Genomic DNA, 21,465 nt, shown 5'->3' with positions numbered 1-21,465 from the left:
TGAGAAACACTTTTCACTTTTTTTGGGGGGAAAATTATAAGGGAGATAACTCATATTTATATTTGAAATGTATATTTAAAAATAAACAAATATAATCAAAGATGAGATCTCGTTTGTAGAAACAATTGTTATGGACTAAGTTAATGTTTTGAGGTTGTAAAATAACACACACACACACATATATATATATATATATATATATATATATATATAAAGGTAAACACACATATATGTGTGTGTGTGTTACAAAAGATCATTTAAACATTGGTACTGGTGGTTTCGGATACGAAATGAAAGGGACCAATATATGGTTGTTAATGTTACACTCTCTTCAGCCTCTGCTTATATCTGTCTCCCTGGAAGTGGTGTCTTGCATGTGTGCGAGAAATCATTTCCAAAGACTGGCCCCCTTTGTTTTTGGATTTAAAACCGACGGTACCAATGTTTTGTTTGTGATCTTCTGTAACGCACATTAAATATATATATATATATATATATATATATGAATTAATGACAAAAGTCTATATTCAAAATTTTATGATGCTGATTATCTTACAATTTATTTTTTTAATTTAGTTGATATTTACACTTCTTGACAGTATCTGTTTCGTAGCACAAAATCATTGACTTAATTATTATATCAATCAATGAATCTATTTTGCCCTTAACTCATCAAAAGAAATAGCAACTATCAATCCATCAAAAGGAAATAAATGCATTTGGGCATCATAAAAAAAAAATCCGAAAATTGGATGAGAAGCTACAAATACCGTATTGTTTGCTTACATTACGCCATTTTGAACTTATAAGATGGTCAAGATCATGAAATTTGAAATATAGCCTTTTTGTCATTGATTCATTATATGCTCTGTAATTAAATTGAGCTTCTTAAATAAGGATTGGTATATATAAAAAGGAAATATAAGTGAATAAAAAATATTCCAACAGAAATATGTATGTGTGTGTATGTATGTATATATATATATATATATATATATATATATATATATATATATATATATATAGTATCAAAAATGTAATTGTCTAGTTTAGATGCTTGAAAATACCATAAGGTTGAAATAAATTATTGCATCGACAATTATGTAATTTCCATGTTATATTTTTATTTTATATATATATATATATATATATATATATATATATATATATATATATATATAATATATTTGTATGTGTATAGGTACATGTGTGTGTGTTAGGATATTTTAATTTTGTGTATGTATATAATTAAGTGTGGTACATGTATATATATATATATATATATATGTGTATATATATATATATATATATACGTTTATTTTTCTTCCTTTTCAGATGCCCTCCTCCCCAACGGAAGGGTCATCTTTCCCAAATTCAGGCACTATCATCATTACACGCTATACCTGACTCTCTAACAAGGCCGCTTCGTTGTCTTTAGTTTCCCCATCGTTATTTGCCGCTTCGGGCGTCGGACAATCCCTTTCTCCGATCGATTTCTCAAATGACTGAACAGTTTTTGCAATCACAGCCAAGCTGTCCTCCTCCTCTTCTGCCTCACCAGTTGGCACATCTGTAGACTCCACGTCGTTTTCTTCACCATCGGCCCGATGAGAACCGTTCATTTGTATATTAAGGTGGGATCTTCCTTCAATTATCTCCGTTAGCGTGCGATTTAATGTCTCCGAGTCCATAAGTTCTCTCATCTCCTCGTCGTCTCCGCCAACACTCATGATGCTGCCAATCATCGTTGCGTTCTCCAATATCGACCCGTTCGCCATCTTCAACTGTAAAACCTGGAAAAAAGAAAAAAATAAAGTCATTGTGACTTGTTGCCACTTGATCTTCAGCACTCCATCAATAATCAGATGCTCTCAATTGGAAACTATTTTTTTGAAAAAATAAGAACGTGATTTGGGAGTCAAAAACAATTCATTTTTGTTTAATTAAAAGAATGGGGAAAAGGGTGGCTGGTTAATTTTAATGCATCGAAAACCAAGCTTATCTCCTTTCATCATAATCGCTCGGACCCCATTCACACCCTGATTGAATTGAATGCAGGGCTCTACGGACACATTAATCTTTAGTTGACCTTTGATGACTAAATATGTTCGTTTACTTGCCAAATAGAAAAGTTACTAGCGAAACCCACATGATTTTTAGAATATGGCATCTTTGTTCTGTGACGAGTATGTACATCATAAAGATTTTTCTATGTTCTAATTTCTTCAGATGTTTTTTTTAAACAGCCTTCGATAAAAAAAAAAAAGAGTATATTGTTCTATTAAGCTTTTATCGTTTAAATAATTTAATTTTGTTCATTTTATAAAAAAAAAAAAAAGTTGAAAAGATATTTTTCACTCAGTAGTGAGCTTTACAAGATTGTCAGTGAAAGAAATACAATCGCCAAAAGATAAGCGTTTCATTATTTCTAGTCGCCACTTTGAAAAATCACTTACAAATGTAACTTTCACTTGCAATGTAGAGCCCTGGAATGGCTCTTGTCTTGGGGAAGCTCCATGTTTTGACAAGCTTCTGGGACTAACCTTCACTCCTGATCTACACATACATCAAATCTGTTGCCAAGATTGCTGGAAAATGGGCAGATCACTCTACTGCTCCATTAGGTATCTCACTGCTGATGCAACCCTTTATTTGTATAAAAGTCAAGTACTCCCTAAAATGGAGTACTGTTGCCACATCTGAGCAGGAGCTGTTCGGCGAATCCTATCCAACCTTGATAGAGTTCAAAATCAGCTAGTAGGTAATACCCTTTTCTCTTCCCTGCAACCTCTTTCCCACAGAAAAACCAGATAATGTATATTTTTTTTTTATTCATTAATGATTAAAAGCATCCCCTCCGCATCCTTTTTGCCCATACTAGAGTGCCTCAAATCAATTTGATCCATTTATATGGTATGACCAATGATGGAGTACTGTTGTCACATCTGGGCAGGTGCTGCTAGAAGCAGCTTATCCTGCCTTGATAGAGTTCAAAATAGATTTCGTAGCTTAGTGGGGGATGCCCTTTTCTCTTCCCTGCAACCTCTTTCCCACAGAAGAGACTTTGCGAGCCTGTCTCTACTTTAGAGTTATTTCCATGGCAAGTGCTCATCTGAACTCCAATCTATGGTCCCCCTGGCCTGACTTTCATGAAAAACACTTGCCTAGCTGAAACCACTAACAATAATTTCCCCCATTCTTTATCTGTGCCTAAACCTAAACGTAGATTCCATGAACAAAGCTTCTTTCTTAGAACTGCACACCTGTGGAACTCTGTTCTGTTTGCCTGCTTTCCAACTAACTACAATATGGTTGTAAACAAATTCTTGATGAGCCGTTCCCCTTAAGTAATCCAATTTACAAAATTTCCATTACTAACGATTACTACATGTTCCGTTTGACCACTGTACACTCATTAACCCTTATCCTCGAGTGGCCTCCGGTCCTTGATAAGTGATGACTCTTTTGTAAAAAAAAAAAAAAAAAAAATATCATTGAGACAAACGCAGTATAAATAACAAAAAAATTCTTATTTTAATGGAATTTACTTTGACGAACTGGAAGCACTTGTACCCCCTCAACATAAATACCCTCGACTAACCCAACAAGCAGCAAAGTCCCACCCCTACATCATAGATGTAACAGAGCTGCATAAACATATGTAAATGACCCAACTGGCTGTGCAAAGTGAAATCAGAGTAGAAATAAAAGGACACACATGCTCAGAGAAGTGGTGTTCGGAGGAGTGACGAGAGAAGCATGTGTTCAAGACACGTGGATGACGTCATAGAAGAGACAAAGAGTCATGATCTGTTTAAATATTTTTTTAAGAAATGTGTTGTTGGAAATGCCAGATATAAAGGCTTTCGGTAAAAAAGAAAGTAAGTCAAATTTTTTCCTTTCTTCTTTTTTTTTTTTTTTACAAAGGAATCACCACTTATCAAGGCGCAGAGGCCAGTCGAGGATAAGACTTAATGAGTGTACAGTGGCCAAAAGGACAATATCATAGTAATCGTTAGAAGTGTAAATTTGGTAAATTTGACTACTAAAGGGGAACGGCTCATCAAGAACTTGTTTACATTTGACTTGAAGACAGCCATATTGTAGTCAGCTGGAAAGCAGGTAAACGGAAAAGAGTTCCACAAATGTGCAGTTCTAAGAAAGAAACTTTGTTCATGGAATCTATGTTTAGGTTTAGGCACAGATAAAGAGTGGTGGAAATTATTGATAGTGTTTACAGCTAAACAAGTGTTGCTCATGAAAGTTTGGCAGAGGGGAGGGTTGACCATAGATTGGAGCTCAGACGAGCACTTGCCATGAAAATAATGATAAAACAGACAGGCTCGCAATGTCTCATCTGTGAGAAAGAGGTTTCCGTGCGACATGTTAACCTCTTAACAACAATGTTACATAGATATCCGTAGATGCCGGAAAGCCTTCTGCTCAAATAGTTTCTTCCCTTGAACTGCTAGACTTTGGAATTCCCTTCCAGTTTCCTGCTTCTATAGCCTTGGTCCCAAATAGTAGCCGGTTATGCCAAAGTGGCACTGTGCCTTGTTCGGGGTGAAAATAAAAAAAAAATGAAGGGAGCAAAACACAACTCAATAGGAAGTTTTTCAGATAATCGAGCAACTCTCTAAAGCAGTGCCTGAGGATTCCACGTCAGTGTGGTAGGCAAGTTACCGAGGCTTGCAAATAAATCAATTCTACCCAGACAAATTTAGAAATATAAGCTATCCATCCTAATTTCTTTGTATATGGACTATTTTATATATATATATATAGTCATTCACATACAATACTGTTTCGCTGTATCACAGCTCATCAGAGCGGTTAGACTGGCAACTACCTCAAGCCAGGATTGAAACTATATTGTCGTTAATGTTAACTACAGAGTGTCCCTATAGCTTTGGTCTTAAATAATAATCTCTCACATCCAAATGGTGTTTTACTTGGGGTGAAAATCAGTAAAAAAAAAATAAAAATGTATCACTAAAAGTCTTACTGAAGTATACGTCATGATTCTGTGGCCATAACTGGCGTGAATCGCTGGTATTAACTTGATTCTATCTCATTTGCTCTTATCCTCAAGTTGCTTTTGACCTTGATAAGTGGTGACTCAATAATCAAAAACGAACTGTATATCACGAAAGTAGCGGATCTAATAGCTAACGTAGGAAAACCTACCTCTTCTTGGAGATCGTGAATTTTATTCTCAAGGTCTTGTGTCCCTCCTTTTGCTTGTAACTGTCCCGTCGTGAACAGTTCGGCTTTCTGCAATTAAACAAAAAGATTTTTTTTATGATAAAATGCTAATAATAATCCGGTGTAAAGAAACTTGTACGAGAGTTTGTTGCATCTATGCAACAACAAAAAAAAGAAGAGGGGGGGGGCTCACTATTTATTTTTAAAATTTATTTTTCCAATAATCATAAACATTAATCTTAAGAATCTTAGTGAGTTTTCAAAATTACAAAGAAATTTCATTTTCTAAATAATTTTAATTTATGTCAATTGATAATTTTAATTCTGTTTCAATTGATAATTTTAATTCTATGTCAATTGATAATTTTATGTCAATTGATAATTTTAATTCATGAGATTTGATAATTTTATTGTAATTGATGATTTTGATTCTGTCAACTGATAATTATAATTCATTAATGAAAATTGATCATTTTAATTCATATAAATTGATAATTTTAAATCGTGAAAATTGATAATTTTAAATCGTGAAAATTGATAATTTTAAATCATGAAAATTGATAATTTTAATTTATGACATTTCGGCTTCCAAGTTCTTGTCAGACATTTTTAATTTTTTCTTAAAAATTGGGAAAAAAAAATTTTGTGACCATTAAAATTTTTAGAAGCATTTAAACTGTCGAATAGAATATCATTTAAACTAGTTTTAAAATTCTTAGCCAATCCTCAAGTATTAAAAGATTTTCTAAATAATTTTTATTTATTACTTATTGAGCATTGTTGAAGTAAATACTGAAAATATTTACATAAAATTTCATGTAGATACATAGAATAATAACAATAAATATATATATATATATATATATATATATATATATACTACTACTACTAATAATAATATATATATATATGCACACAACATTGCTCTTTATTATAGAGTAGAGGAAAAATAATTTTAAAAATTGTGATTTCATGCTTTCTTTGAACTATAATAGTGTATACATGTGCATAATATAGATACAAAGAATTAAACAGACAGTTAAATATGTTGCCTTTGTAATTGTATAATAATATTAATTATGTAATAAATAATTATGATACACAAAATCGTTTTCATCCAAATTGTTTCTTTATATTGTGGTTTCATGCATTTTTGGAATGATTGCAGTGCAGATTTGTGTGTAAAAGATCTGACGGGATTTGAACACAGTGTGAGTTTGTATCAACCACGCACCCCCACATCTTCATCCCCCAAGTGCATGCTAAAAGATAGTCGCGTCTTACCTGCACTTCAAGGTGAGCTATTTTTTGCTTTAGTTCGCCGATCATTTGCGCTGATTCAGCTTCTTTTATTCGGAACATCATTTGATCTTCTTTTCGCTGAAAATGGAAGCAAAAGTTGAAAATTGAAATTAAAAAAAAAAAAAAAAATCGGACATAATCAATCGAAATGAAATTAAGTTTCTGAAGAACAGACTTTTTAATATCGTATTACTTTTCTTTTTTTTTTTAATTTGATCTTGATATAGGGCTTTATTTTTAGTTGCATCTCTAGATAAACTGAACATATACCAGACAGACACTCCTTGGCCTTTTGGCTAAAACCAAAGTGTAGTATCTGTTCTAATGTCTCACTTAATCTTCTCTCTCTCTCTCTCTCTCTCTCTCTACATATATATATAAATATATTAGTGATGGGATGATTCCAATATTTTCCCGATTCTGATACAATTACCGATTCCATACTAAATTACTGATTCCGATTCTTTATAAATCTCTAAATATTTAACTATAGAGTTGTTATTTTCCTCGATTTCTGTAAAAAAGAAAAAGAAAAAAAAAAAAGTTAAATATGCAGAAATTTTCCTAAATGTAACATTACACTTGCGGAGGATGGTCTATAGATTTTAGCTTTACTGGTATTTTAAAATCAATAAATATTTATTATTTAATAATTATTACCGGCAATGGAAGATTTTGCTTTAAACAAAATCAAATAAAAAGAAGACAAAAGAATCGTTTTTGTATTGGAAAATAAGCACCAATTTTTTCAATACTGATTCTGAGTGGCTGAATCTAGCAAGATTCGAAATCGGGACTCCATGGTAAGAAATTTAACCCCTTATCTCACACGACTGAATGTATCGTGTTTTTTTTACGTAGATGTTATTTGTTTTTTGTTTTGCGATACTTTTTGAATTAATTCAATTGTATATACGAAAGTGCATTTTTGAACTAAATGCGAGTTGGGAATGATTTTCCCATTAACCAATTTTGGTACCTCCCCCCAATGGGGAGCAGCATAAGTATGCTTTTTAAAATATAATTATCCACTGATATGTGTTTCGTCGTCTACGACTCATCAGAGTGGCTGAATCTAGCAAGATTCGAAATTGGGACCCTATGGTAAGAAGTATAACCCCTCTACCATTAGGCTACCTCACATATATATAGTCTTGGGGAAACCCCATGTCTTGACAAGCTTGTGGGACTGACCTTCACTCCTGATCCGAAATGGAACACATCAAATCTGTTGCCAATATCACTGGAAAAATGGTTGGATCACTCTACTGCTCCAGTATCTTGATTTTCCATTTCAAGATTTAGCATTCATTTTAGATTTAAATTACAATATCCTTTTCCTGCCACAATGTCCATTTCCCTTATTTTATGTATCTAAAATATTTTAAAAGACTTTCATAACTTTAATTTTCTATATATATTTTATTTATTTATTTTTTTTTACACAGTGGTCACCACTTATCAAGGCCCGGAAGCCACTCAGGGATAAGGGTTATTGCAAGTACATTACGTTAGTGTGGAGATTTGATGAAGCGTTTACTTAAGGGGGAGGTTCATTAGGAATTTGTTAACGTTGGACTTGAAGACATCCAAGTTGTAGTCAGGTGGGAAGCCAGCAGACGGAACAGAGTTCCACAGGCGTGCAGTTCTAAGAAAGAAGCTTTGTTCATGGAATCCACGTTTTGATTTAGGCACAGATAAAGAGTGGGGGAAATTTTTCACAGTGGATTCAGCTAGACGAGTGTTTTTTGTGAAAGATTGGCGAGGGGGGACCAGAGATTGGAGTTCAGACGAGCACCTGCCATGGAAATAACGATAAAACAAGGATAGGCTCGCAACGTCTCTTCTGTGGGAGAGAGGTTGCAGGGTAGAGAAAAGGGCATCCCCCAATAAGCCACAAAGTCTATTTTGTACTCTATCAAGGCAGGATAGGCTGTTTTAGCAGCTCCTGCCCAGATATGGCAGCAGTATCCCATCCTTGGACGTACTTGGCTTTTATATAGATAGAGAATTGCATCAGTAGTGAGATATCTTCTGGAGCGGTAGAAGGATTCCACCATCTTTCCAGCGACCTTGGCAACAGACTTGATGTACATGTTCCATTTCAGATCAGGAGTAAAGGTCAAACCCAGAAGCTTGTCAAAACACGGGGCCTCTCCTAGACGAGAGCCATCCATCCCAATTGATGCCAGATGGGGATAAGAGCGTTGATGATGTAAGAATAGGAGTTTGGTTTTAGATGCATTAAAGGTAACCAGCCACGTCTTCCCCCACTGAACCACGCGCTCGAGATCAGAGGAGAGAGAATCAGAGAGAACTTTGTCATTTACAGCCTTTGATGTGTTACCGTAGATGGTCGTGTCATCAGCATAGTTGTCAACGAATGCTTTTAGCAAATAAGGTGCAAACCATACAAACATTTGCTAATATTTTTCCTCAGAGGAGAAGAATAAGCATCAAAAACTCTTGAGTTAAGAAAATAAATTTATTCAATTATAGTTGTTGTTTTCAAACAATAAAAAAATCTATATTTGATGATTAACCTTTCCAAATCATAAAATTTAAATACCTATATATATATACAAGTTAGAAAAGCGTTTCATCCAAGGCATGAAAATTGTTAAACAAAATGTTTTTACTATAGGCTTTAAAAATTCAAGATTCAATTTGAAATTTATTTATCTTCAAAGTGCACTTTTATAAATTTTACAAAGTAAGGTATAAAAATTTAATACCTTCTTTATAAAATTTATAAAAGTGCACTTAGAAGATAAATAAATTTCAAATTGAATCTTGTACCTTTATTTTTAAAGACTATAGTAAAAACATTTTGTTTAACAATTTTCATGCCTTGGATGAAACGCTTTTCTAACTTGTATCTTTTTAAGATTATATTTTATTTAATTTATTAATTTGGATTAAAAAAAAAATGAATGTGGTTTTGCATGTATTTATAAAAACTCTCCTACTCTCTATTTCAGTTTGTATTTCTCCTCACACCACAACTCATTTTTGCAACTCCCTCTTTTTATTATTACAGGTCTGAATATTCTCTTTCAGTTTCTATTTCTCCTCACACCACAACTCTTTTTTGCAACTCCCTCTTTGTCATACATGTTTGAATAATGAGAAAATCTGAATTTTTTTAACAAAAACTTTAAAATAACTTTTTTAGATTAAATTTTTTAAAACTTCTTTCAGAATAGAAAATCTTTACAATTTAATAAGGAACATATTTCATGTAGGTTTCATTAAAAATATTCAGTAGATAACGAGAAAAATAGCGATGAAAATTTCAAAAGCACTGTATAACTGGTTACACTCAATAGTAGTCCTCGCCAGCGAAAGGTTTTGTTATTCTATTATTATTTAAAACATTATGTGTCCTGCTCTTTCACGCGAGGACTTATGAATGGAAATGTATAAAAAAGAATATGAAAAGTATAAAAGCTTATAACTTTTCTATATTCGTTTTCAAAATTAGAATTGAAAAAAAAAACAACACATAGAGACATATATTCGATTTAAGAATTTATTGCTTGACAATGGATTACCCAGGTTGTATCAACTTCTCTTGTCGTACAATTTTCTCCATATAATTATCCACAACCACTCAAAAAACTAATTTCAATAATTGTGCTGAAAAGCAGCTGAACATTTTGCTAACTGCATTTCATTTCCTCTGATAATATGAGCCATTGTTGAAAATCCATGGATTAAGGAAATTAAAATAACCCCTTCTATATATTCCTTTTGTCAAGCAATAAATTCTTAAATCGAATATATGTCTCTATGTGTTGTTTTTTTCAGAATTTAAAATTCAGCCACGAAACTTATATATTGCTCTATTCTTAAATATTGAGCTTTTCCTTTTTGGCTAGGATCTCCTTGAAAGTATTACTTCAAGTGATATCTATCAGGATTTTCATCTGAATTCTATCAGTGTCTTATCTCGCTTATATATATATATATATATATATATATATATATATTACAATTAAATTTACCAAAATGATCCCAGATGGTAAAATTAAAGTATATTATAAATATTAAAGAATTAATATTTATAAAGTTATCTCAGCCAGATGTAAAAGCTCGATAAAACCAAATAGGAGATAGAGCTTATAATATGAGCAAACAGTTAATAAAACATGTTAAAAAACACTTTGAAATGAGTTAAAAACATATTTAATCTGAAAAGGAAACACTAGATAAATGGATAGTCCTTAATCCGCGGAGTTTCGAAGAAATACTTTCCTTCTCATCAGAGGGTATGAATTAGCAAAATTCGAGATCGGATTTTGCATGCAAAAGTATTTGATGAAACAACAAGTAAGTCAAAGATCTTACTTGAAAACAAAAAAAGTGAAGCAGAGGGAATATGGTGAAGAAAAAGGTGATTACACATGAATGGATAATCTGGTGGAAGATAAAAAAAAATCCAGTGACGGTAAAATCCAAATATATAACTTCAAGAAAGTTAATTGAATTTTCATTTGCACAAGTAAAATCCCAAAATCCCGTAATTGGAAGAAGATGGTCCATAATAATCCAAAGGCAGAAATCCATGGAATAATTCACAAAAATGTGTATAAGGAAAAAATTCCAATAATATTAATAAAAGAAAAATAAGATATGCTTTTCATTCTACTGCCGAGATATAAATATAAATAAGAAAGATCAAGGAAGAAAAAAAAATTAAATTAAATATGTTTTTAACTAATTTCAAAGTGTTTTTTTAACATGTTTTATTAATTGTTTGCTCGTATATATATATATATATATATATATATATATATATATAGAATAAAATTTTTTTGATCAACTTTTCATCGACTCTATATATTTTCACTTACCATCACCTAACGCCGTTTACTGTATATTTTAGTTTTCACTTTTAATTCGCATTTTCGCTCCTTCACACTTTTACTTCAACACCTGAAGATGATTCGTGGACGAATCGAAAGTGCTCGTGACAGCAACAATTATGGAACTTTTATTAATATTTTTGATTTTGATATAAAAAAGATTATATGGAAAATCGAAAAATTAAAAAAAAAATCATAAAGCAGTCTCCATTGCATTTAATAATATTTGCTTGAATATATATATATATATATATATATATATATATATATATACATACATACACACACACACACAAATAGAAGGGACGGAGTGTGGAGATTTGTGCCTATGAAATATGAGTTGATCTTGAAATTGGTTTCTTGTTGAATTTTTAACCAAAAAAAAAAAAAAAAAATCAAGAAATTCTTTGATTCTTTAAAAATCCTCACTTTTGACTCGAGATTGTCGTTCGCCCGATCGAGTTCTTTGATGTTTTGCTTGAGGTCTTTCTCCAAATCGTCTCGGGCCTGGAGCTGCGATCGGAGCAATTTGTTGTCGCTGTCCATCCGTTTGATCTGATTGCTGCAAATTTGGTTCTTGAAGAATGAAAGACAAAAAAAAAAAAAAAAAAATGGATCATTAATGGAAAATCACATTTTAAAGAAAAATATTTTTTTTAAATTATAAAAAAAAAAGTTAAACAAAAGAATCATCGGTCAGATACTCTGTAACTTTTTGGCAAGGAACAAATGGTAGTACCTGCTCTAGTCCTGTCCTTATATTTTCTGTCTCTCCATATACTACATGAGCCAAAAGTAGATGGACAGGTTTTTGGGGGGTGTTTTTTTACAATGGAATCACCACTTATCAAGGCCCAGAGGCTACTCGAGAATAAGGGTTAAAGGGTATACAGTGGTCAAAAGGACAATATCATAGTAATTTTTAGAAGTGTAAATTTGGTAAATTGGATTAGTTAAGGGGAACGGCTAATCAAGAACTTGTTTACATTGGACTTGAAGAAGGCCATATTGTAGTCAGCTGGAAAGAAGGCAAACGGAAAAGAGTTCCACAAGTGTGCAGTTCTAAAAAAGAAGTTTTGATCATGGAATCTACGTTTTAAGTTTAGGCACAGATAAAGAGTGGGGGAAATTATTGATAGTGTTTACAGCCAAACAAGTGTTTTTCGTGAAAGTTTGGCAAGGGGGGACCATCGATTGGAGCTCAGATGAGCACGTGTCATGAAAATAACGATAAAACAGAAACAGGCTTGCAACGTCTCTTCTTGAGAAAGAGGTTACAGGGAAGATAAAAGGTTATCCCCCACTAGGCTACGAAGTCTATTCTGCACTCTGTCAAGGCAGGATAAGTCCTTCCTAGCAACTCGTGCCCAGATGTTTGGATTATAATAAAGAATTGCATTAACCCCTTGTGACCTGCTTGAACTGATTCGTAAATAAATGAATATAACAGCATGAATAAAGTCGAAATTGATTCAAACAGGCCTTGTACGTATTAGTTCAGGTAGATGCGAGATAGCTCTAGATTGCAGCTATCCAATACTTGCATTCAGTATGCCGTCATCTAAAATTAATAATAAATATTTTTTTTAATCATCTACATCATAATTCAGGTCATAAATGGTTAATATAACTGATACATAAACCTACTCGAAATGCTGCCCACCTACTTTTGACTCACTCTTTATATATACCTTTTAATAATATAGTATATATATATATATATATATATATATCTTTTAATAACATAGTATATATATCTTTTAATAACATAGTATATATATCTTTTAATAATATAGTACGTATATATATCTTTTAATAACATAGTATATATATACCTTTTAATAATATAGTATATATATATATATATACCTTTTAATAAGATAGTATATATATATCTTTTTATAATATAGTGTATATATATATATATCTTTTTATAATATAGTGTATATATATATATCTTTTTATAATATAGTGTATATATATATATATCTTTTTATAATATAGTGTATATATATATATATCTTTTTATAATATAGTATATATATATATATATCTTTTTATAATATAGTATATATATATATATCTTTTTATAATATAGTATATATATATATATATCTTTTTATAATATAGTATATATATATATATCTTTTTATAATATAGTATATATATATATATCTCTTTTTATAATATAGTATATATATATATATCTTTTTATAATATAGTATATATATATATCTTTTTATAATATAGTATATATATATATATATATATCTTTTTATAATATAGTATATATATATATATCTTTTTATAATATAGTATATATATATATATATCTTTTTATAATATAGTATATATATATATATATCTTTTTATAATATAGTATATATATATATATATCTTTTTATAATATAGTATATATATATATATATCTTTTTATAATATAATATATATATATATATATATCTTTTTATAATATAGTATATATATATATCTTTTTATAATATAGTGTATATATATATATATATATATATATATATATATATATATCTTTTTATAATATAGTATATATATATATATCTTTTTATAATATAGTATATATATATATATCTTTTTATAATATAGTATATATATATATATATATATTTTTATAATATAGTATATATATATATATATTTTTATAATATAGTATATATATATATATATATTTTTATAATATAGTATATATATATATATATTTTTATAATATAGTATATATATATATATCTTTTTATAATATAGTATATATATATATATATCTTTTTATAATATAGTATATATATATATATCTTTTTATAATATAGTATATATATATATATCTTTTTATAATATAGTATATATATATATATCTTTTTATAATATAGTATATATATATATTTTTATAATATAGTATATATATATATATATTTTTATAATATAGTATATATATATATATATTTTTATAATATAGTATATATATATATATATTTTTATAATATAGTATATATATATATATATTTTTATAATATAGTATATATATATATATATATATTTTTATAATATAGTATATATATATATATATATATTTTTATAATATAGTATATATATATATATATATATATTTTTATAATATAGTATATATATATATATATATATTTTTATAATATAGTATATATATATATATATATATTTTTATAATATAGTATATATATATATATATTTTTATAATATAATATATATATATATATTTTTATAATATAGTATATATATATATATATATTTTTATAATATAGTATATATATATATATATATATTTTTATAATATAGTATATATATATATATATATCTTTTTATAATATAGTATATATATATATATATATCTTTTTATAATATAGTATATATATATATATATATTTTTATAATATAGTATATATATATATATATATATTTTTATAATATAGTATATATATATATATCTTTTTATAATATAGTATATATATATATATATATATATATATATATCTTTTTATAATATAGTGTATATATATATATATATATCTTTTTATAATATAGTATATATATATATATATTTTTTTTTTTATAATATAGTATATATATATATATATTTTTATAGTATAGTATATATATTTTTATAGTATAGTATATATATTTTTATAATATAGTATATATATATATATATCTTTTTATAATATAGTATATATATATATATCTTTTTATAATATAGTATATATATATATATATCTTTTTATAATATAGTATATATATATATATATCTTTTTATAATATAGTATATATATATATATCTTTTTATAATATAGTATATATATATATATATCTTTTTATAATATAGTATATATATATATATATATCTTTTTATAATATAGTATATATATATATCTTTTTATAATATAGTATATATATATATCTTTTTATAATATAGTATATATATATCTTTTTATAATATAGTATATATATATCTTTTTATAATATAGTATATATATATATATCTTTTTATAATATAGTATATATATGTATATCTTTTTATAATATAGTATATATATATGTATATCTTTTTATAATATAGTATATATATATGTATATCTTTTTATAATATAGTATATATATATATATATATCTTTTTATAATATAGTATATATATATATATATATCTTTTTATAATATAGTATATATATATATATATATATCTTTTTATAATATAGTATATATATATATATCTTTTTATAATATAGTATATATATATATATATATCTTTTTATAATATAGTATATATATATATATATATCTTTTTATAATATAGTATATATATATATATATATCTTTTTATAATATAGTATATATATATATATATCTTTTTATAATATAGTATATATATATATATATCTTTTTATAATATAGTATATATATATATATATATCTTTTTATAATATAGTATATATATATATATATATCTTTTTATAATATAGTATATATATATATATATATCTTTTTATAATATAGTATATATATATATATATATCTTTTTATAATATAGTATATATATATATATATATCTTTTTATAATATAGTATATATATATATATATATCTTTTTATAATATAGTATATATATATATATATCTTTTTATAATATAGTATATATATATATATATCTTTTTATAATATAGTATATATATATATATATATCTTTTTATAATATAGTATATATATATATATATATCTTTTTATAATATAGTATATATATATATACATATATATATCTTTTTATAATATAGTATATATATATATATATATATATATATATATATCTTTTTATAATATAGTATATATATATATATATATCTTTTTATAATATAGTATATATATATATATATATCTTTTTATAATATAGTATATATATATATATCTTTTTATAATATAGTATATATATATATATCTTTTTATAATATAGTATATATATATATATCTTTTTATAATATAGTATATATATATATATCTTTTTATAATATAGTATATATATATATATCTTTTTATAATATAGTATATATATATATATCTTTTTATAATATAGTATATATGAAAGGCTTCCTTCAGTCTTGACAGACTATGGATATCCAATATAAGGGTGGTTGTGCATGAAATTTTTTTGTAGCAAGTGTTGTGCAATCTCTAACACACTTCTCCTGAGTTGACCTTGTTGAATACCAGTGGGAGGTCGAGGTTCAGAACAATTGAAAACAATGCCGAGATAAGCGGAAAGCACATACAGTAACTAGACCCAAATGGTTACGCATCTGGTACTAGCCAGGCTCAACGTCACTTAACTTTGGTAATCTGATGAGAACCGGTGTGTCAACGTGATTATGCAGTATGCAATATAGTATGTGTAGTTTTTAAGTATGTATATATATATATATAAATGTTTTTTTTTTTTTTTAGATTGCCAAATCTATTTAAGCTCAATGAAAATGGATTGCACTTTCAGAGCATATATATCATTTTTAAACAATTCAAATACCACAAGTACAGGGTGGAACGATAAATTTGTGGCCCTAAAGAAAACAACACTACAGCTTTATTTTAAAATTTTTATTGAAAAAATCAATTCAGGTAATTTGATTATGTAGTAGAGCTGACATCTATTCGATGTAGCTGCCTTCAGCCTCAATCACTGTCTGGATACGGGTCTGGAACTGGGAGCATGGCTTTTCCACAAGCGCCAGTGGCAAATACTTGGTGGATGGCGGTAATCAGACTGGTTTTGGTATTGTGGGAGGTCATGTTAGTGCTGTTCCCAATGTTTGACCCAACAAAGTAGTCCAGTGGAATTTCATGGATAAGAACTGTCATGCATTTATAGAGACAATAAGTGCTCAGCGTGAAGTCAGTGTGAGAACTGTACACACGATTATTCGTGAAGAACTGAAGATGCAGAAGATTTGCGCAAAGTTTATCCCAAGGATGCTCAGAGAAATTCAGAAAGACGTTGTCATGACATTAGGGAGATGTTCCTCACCCTCCCTATGGTTCAGACATTGCTCCCTGGGATTTGTGGTTATTCCCTAAGGAAAACCTTAGAGGCTGTCGTTATGAGATAATTGAGGAGATGAAAGTAGCTGTGACTAGGGGCATTGACACGCTCACACAAGAGGACTTTCATGGGACTTTCTAGAAGTTGTTGGAATGGTATAACAAGAGCATTGCAGCCGGAGGAGATTACTTTGAATGGGACTAGAGTTTCATGAGTGTACTATCAATAAAAGTGCCTATACGAAAAAAGTCTGGAAACTTCTTGAAGGCACCTCTTATATCTCTACAAAGCCACTATTCGTCCATGCATGGACTATTGTTACCATATCTGGACTGATATATCTGCCACTAATCTCTGACTTTTAGATAAGGTCCAAAAAATAGCCTTTATCTGTTTGTCAACTGTTTCATGAATGCGCATGCGTGGCCATGAAACATGACAGCTTCTTTATGTTAAGAAAAAGTAAGTTTGAAAACACTTTGTAAAGATCGTATCAAGCTGGTCTTATGGTTATCGTACTTGATTCACTGTCTTTAGGTTTTCGTTTCAATCTCGGCTCGAGTATTTTTTTTTTTTTTTTTTTTTTTTTTTCACTTACAAGAAGTGAACTATTTAGAAAGAAATATAATACTAGCATGCAGATATCTGTTTCTGTATTAATAAAAAGTTTTACGGCCGGGCAATGCCGGGTGGCCTGCTGGTTTATGTTATGAAACTTTGCAGCATCAAATGAAGTAGTTGAAAAAAATATTAATTTATTTCTTACAATTCTTGGTAAACACAGAGTTACCTCCCTTAGGTTAAAATTCCGAATAACCGACAGTTCAAGTGTGACTTTTATATTCATTGTAACAGAGCTGCTGATGTTGGGTTTGCAGCTGCAGCAGCAATATGCAAATGACCAAGCCGGCTGCGCAATGTGCAGCAGAGATAAAAAAAAAAAAAAGACACATATATTCAGAGAAGCAAGTATTCAAAACATGTTCGAGACACGAGACAGCAGAAATAGACATGTTGCACACGTGGCCCGCGAGCAACAGGAAAAGACGTGTCCTAAACATGGCCAGACAAAGACACGGTAGAGCAGTGCTTTTCAACTATTGCCAGAAAATAATATTAAAAGTGAGAACAATAATCTAAATAATGCAAATTATCAATCCTCATCTCAAAAATTCAGATGAGCATAGAACGTTGAACGGAACCCTATTAAAACATTCCACTGGCTCATGGAACCTCTATGCAATAATTTAGTTGTCTTATGCCCCCCCCCCAAAAAAAAACAGCATTTTAAAAAATACAATGTAATAAAAAATACTCATGTTCAAACTATTGTACATGTTTGTTGTACATGAAGTGAAAACAAAATTGTACATATTTGAATAGATTACATTTATTCTTATTAAAAACTCAATGGTAAACCTGAGCTTGGTGTTTCTTGCACAACTTTAAGATTGGGCCGTATTTTTGACAAACACACATGAAGTTCATTTTCGACGGACACCAATTGTGCTACTTTCTTGTGATTAATGGCTGTCGGAGATTCCTTTGGTGTTGACTGTATAATAAGGATATATAAAACCAAACCCAATAGTGGCAAGACAAATTAATTTTTCAAATGTAACAAGTTTAATTATGTAAAATTTAGTATATTTAAACAATAAACTTGTTTAAAAAATGCATATGATAATAAATCAGATTTTCAAAATTGAATTCAACATTTTGTTCATTTGTTCTTTTACTAATTTAGAAATTGCGGAACCCCTGGATTGTATTGGCAGAACCCTAAGATTCCACGGAACCCTGGTTGAAAAGTACTGCGGTTTAGCACATTGGACTTCGAAAAGACTCTTGAACAAGAGACAACGCATTATTTTGAAAGTACCTGTAAATAAATGTCGGTCGTTTAAACTAGAAACAAAAATGTGAGTCAAATCCTTTCCTTTTTTTTTTTTTTTGTTTCCTTGCGACTATCTACATACAACGTGTGGGTCCCAAGTGTTGACATATAAGGACTGCATTACATTAAACCATTTTCTGGTTTTTAGATATACAATTTTATTTTGATTTTTTTACTGAAAGCCACTCAAGGATAAGGGTTAACGAATGTAAGGTGGTAGTGCAGTAATCGTTAATGGTGTAAATTGGGTAAAATTTGATTATTTATGGGGACGGCTCAACAAGAACTTGTTTACATTGGATTTGAAGGCTACTATGTTGTATTCAATCAGGAAGCAGAACAGTGGAATGGAATCTGCGTCTAGATCTAGGTACAGATAGGGTGGAGGAAATCATATATAGTTCGTTGCTTATCAGTATAGATCTTATAACTACGGATTACTATTGCCAGAAAATAATATTAAAAGTGAGAACAGTAGTCCGAATAATCTAAATAATGCAAATTATCAATCCTCATCTCAAAAATTCAGATGAGCATAGAACGTTAACTAATTTGCATATTGGTTTGCAAAAGGAAATCACATTAACTTTTTTATTGTTTTTTATCCGATGATTGGTTCCGTTTTTACTGATAACACATTCTGATTTATGCATATTCTTTGGTCTATTATACTTTAAATTTTAACGTCGTTTTTGTATTATTTTGATTGTAGCAAAGTGCAGATGTGAATATGGCAGCAGCAGTGCCAGCAGCTATATGCAAATGACCAAGCCGGCTGTGCGATTGACCACAAAGATAAAAAGGACACACATGTTCATTAAGCAGGTATTCGAGACCTGTTTGAGATGTGAGAGAGCAGAAAGGCATGTCCTAAACATGGCCACACAATGACAGAGTACCACGTGTTCGATGTGGCAGAATCTTGTCAAGCACACTGAAATTCGAGAAGACTTTTGAACAAGAAACAATGCGTTATTCTGAAAGTACCTGTAGATAAATGTCTGCTGTTTCAAATGTAAAAAAGTGAGTTGAATTCTTTCCTTGTCTTTCTTTCCTTGCGACTGTCTGCATACAACGTGTGGGTCCCAAGTGTTGACATGTAGTGATTACATTACATGATTAGTCGGACTAATGTTCTCGACTTGAGTGTTATTTTGGTTGATGCAACCGCCAACCTTCCTCAGGCACATAAGTCGCCATGTTTGGTAAAGGAAAAGTGGTGAGGTGGGTATAATTCTACACTTCCGAGGTTTCGTCTTTAGATGCAAAAAATATAAAGTCAATAAAAATATCACGCAAAAGATTAGCGTCTATTATTTCTAAATTTCTTCAAACAAAAAAGATGTGGAGGTGGCTAATGTTTAATTAGATCCATTAATCAATCGTAAGTAGTAAAAGATGCCCTTTTCTCTTCCCTGCAACCTCTTTCCCACAGAAGAGACGTTACAAGCCTGTCATTGCTTTATCGTTATTTTCATGGCAAATACTTGTCTGAGCTCCAATCTATGGTCCCCCCTGAGTTGACTTTCACGAAAATCACTCGTCTAATTGAAACCACTATTAATAATTTCCCTCACTCTTTATCTGAGCCTAAACCTAAACGTAGATTCCATGACCAAAGCTCCTTTTTTAGAACTGCACACCTGTGGAACTGCCTTCCGTTTCCCTGCTTTGCAGCTGACTACAATATGATCGTCTTCAAGTCCAATGTGAACTAATTCTTGATGAGCCATCTCGTTAAGTAATCCAATTTACCCAATTCCCACTACTGACGGTTACAACATTTTCCCATCAACTACTGTACACTCATTAACCATTATCCTCGAGTGGCCTGCGGGCCTTGATAAGTGTGGTGACTCCTTTGTGAGAAAACAAAAAAAAAAAGTGTTCTTAAAAATAAAAACTATTATGCTAATTTATGAAAATAGAAGGAGGCTGATGAAACGTAATTGTTAAATCACGTTATCTTGTCGTATCTATTATTGATTTTTTTTTTTTTTTTTTAACAAGATGTACTTTTTACAATTTCCATATAGATATTTTGTAACATATTATTATTTAGCGACTGATACGAGATGAAAAAGAAAAAGAAAAAAAGGGCGCGTGTGA

General features: G+C 29.2%; 1 protein-coding gene across 6 annotated transcripts in view; it reads right to left on the bottom strand.

Moving 5' to 3' along the window:
* Positions 1 to 1,290: 1,290 nt before the first annotated feature.
* LOC145268811 (EVI5-like protein) overlaps positions 1,291 to 21,465 on the bottom strand; it is a 663,419-nt gene continuing 643,244 nt past the window's right edge. For all 6 annotated transcript variants that reach the window (XM_080124436.1, XM_080124431.1, XM_080124433.1 and 3 more), the window contains 4 exons: positions 11,805 to 11,951; positions 6,490 to 6,585; positions 5,188 to 5,274; positions 1,291 to 1,793 (listed from right to left, as the gene is read on the bottom strand). In XM_080124436.1, the coding sequence (XP_079980562.1) occupies positions 1,398 to 1,793; positions 5,188 to 5,274; positions 6,490 to 6,585; positions 11,805 to 11,951 (726 nt within the window). In that variant the 3' untranslated portion in view covers positions 1,291 to 1,397. The remainder of the gene's footprint in view (positions 1,794 to 5,187; positions 5,275 to 6,489; positions 6,586 to 11,804; positions 11,952 to 21,465) is intronic.

The sequence above is a fragment of the Euprymna scolopes genome, chromosome 44 (assembly GCF_053919585.1).
Source record: "Euprymna scolopes isolate OS-2025 chromosome 44, ASM5391958v1, whole genome shotgun sequence".
NCBI lineage: Eukaryota > Metazoa > Mollusca > Cephalopoda > Sepiida > Sepiolidae > Euprymna > Euprymna scolopes.
Note: the sequence above shows the minus strand (reverse complement) of the source record. Positions and strands in the feature narration are given on the sequence as shown.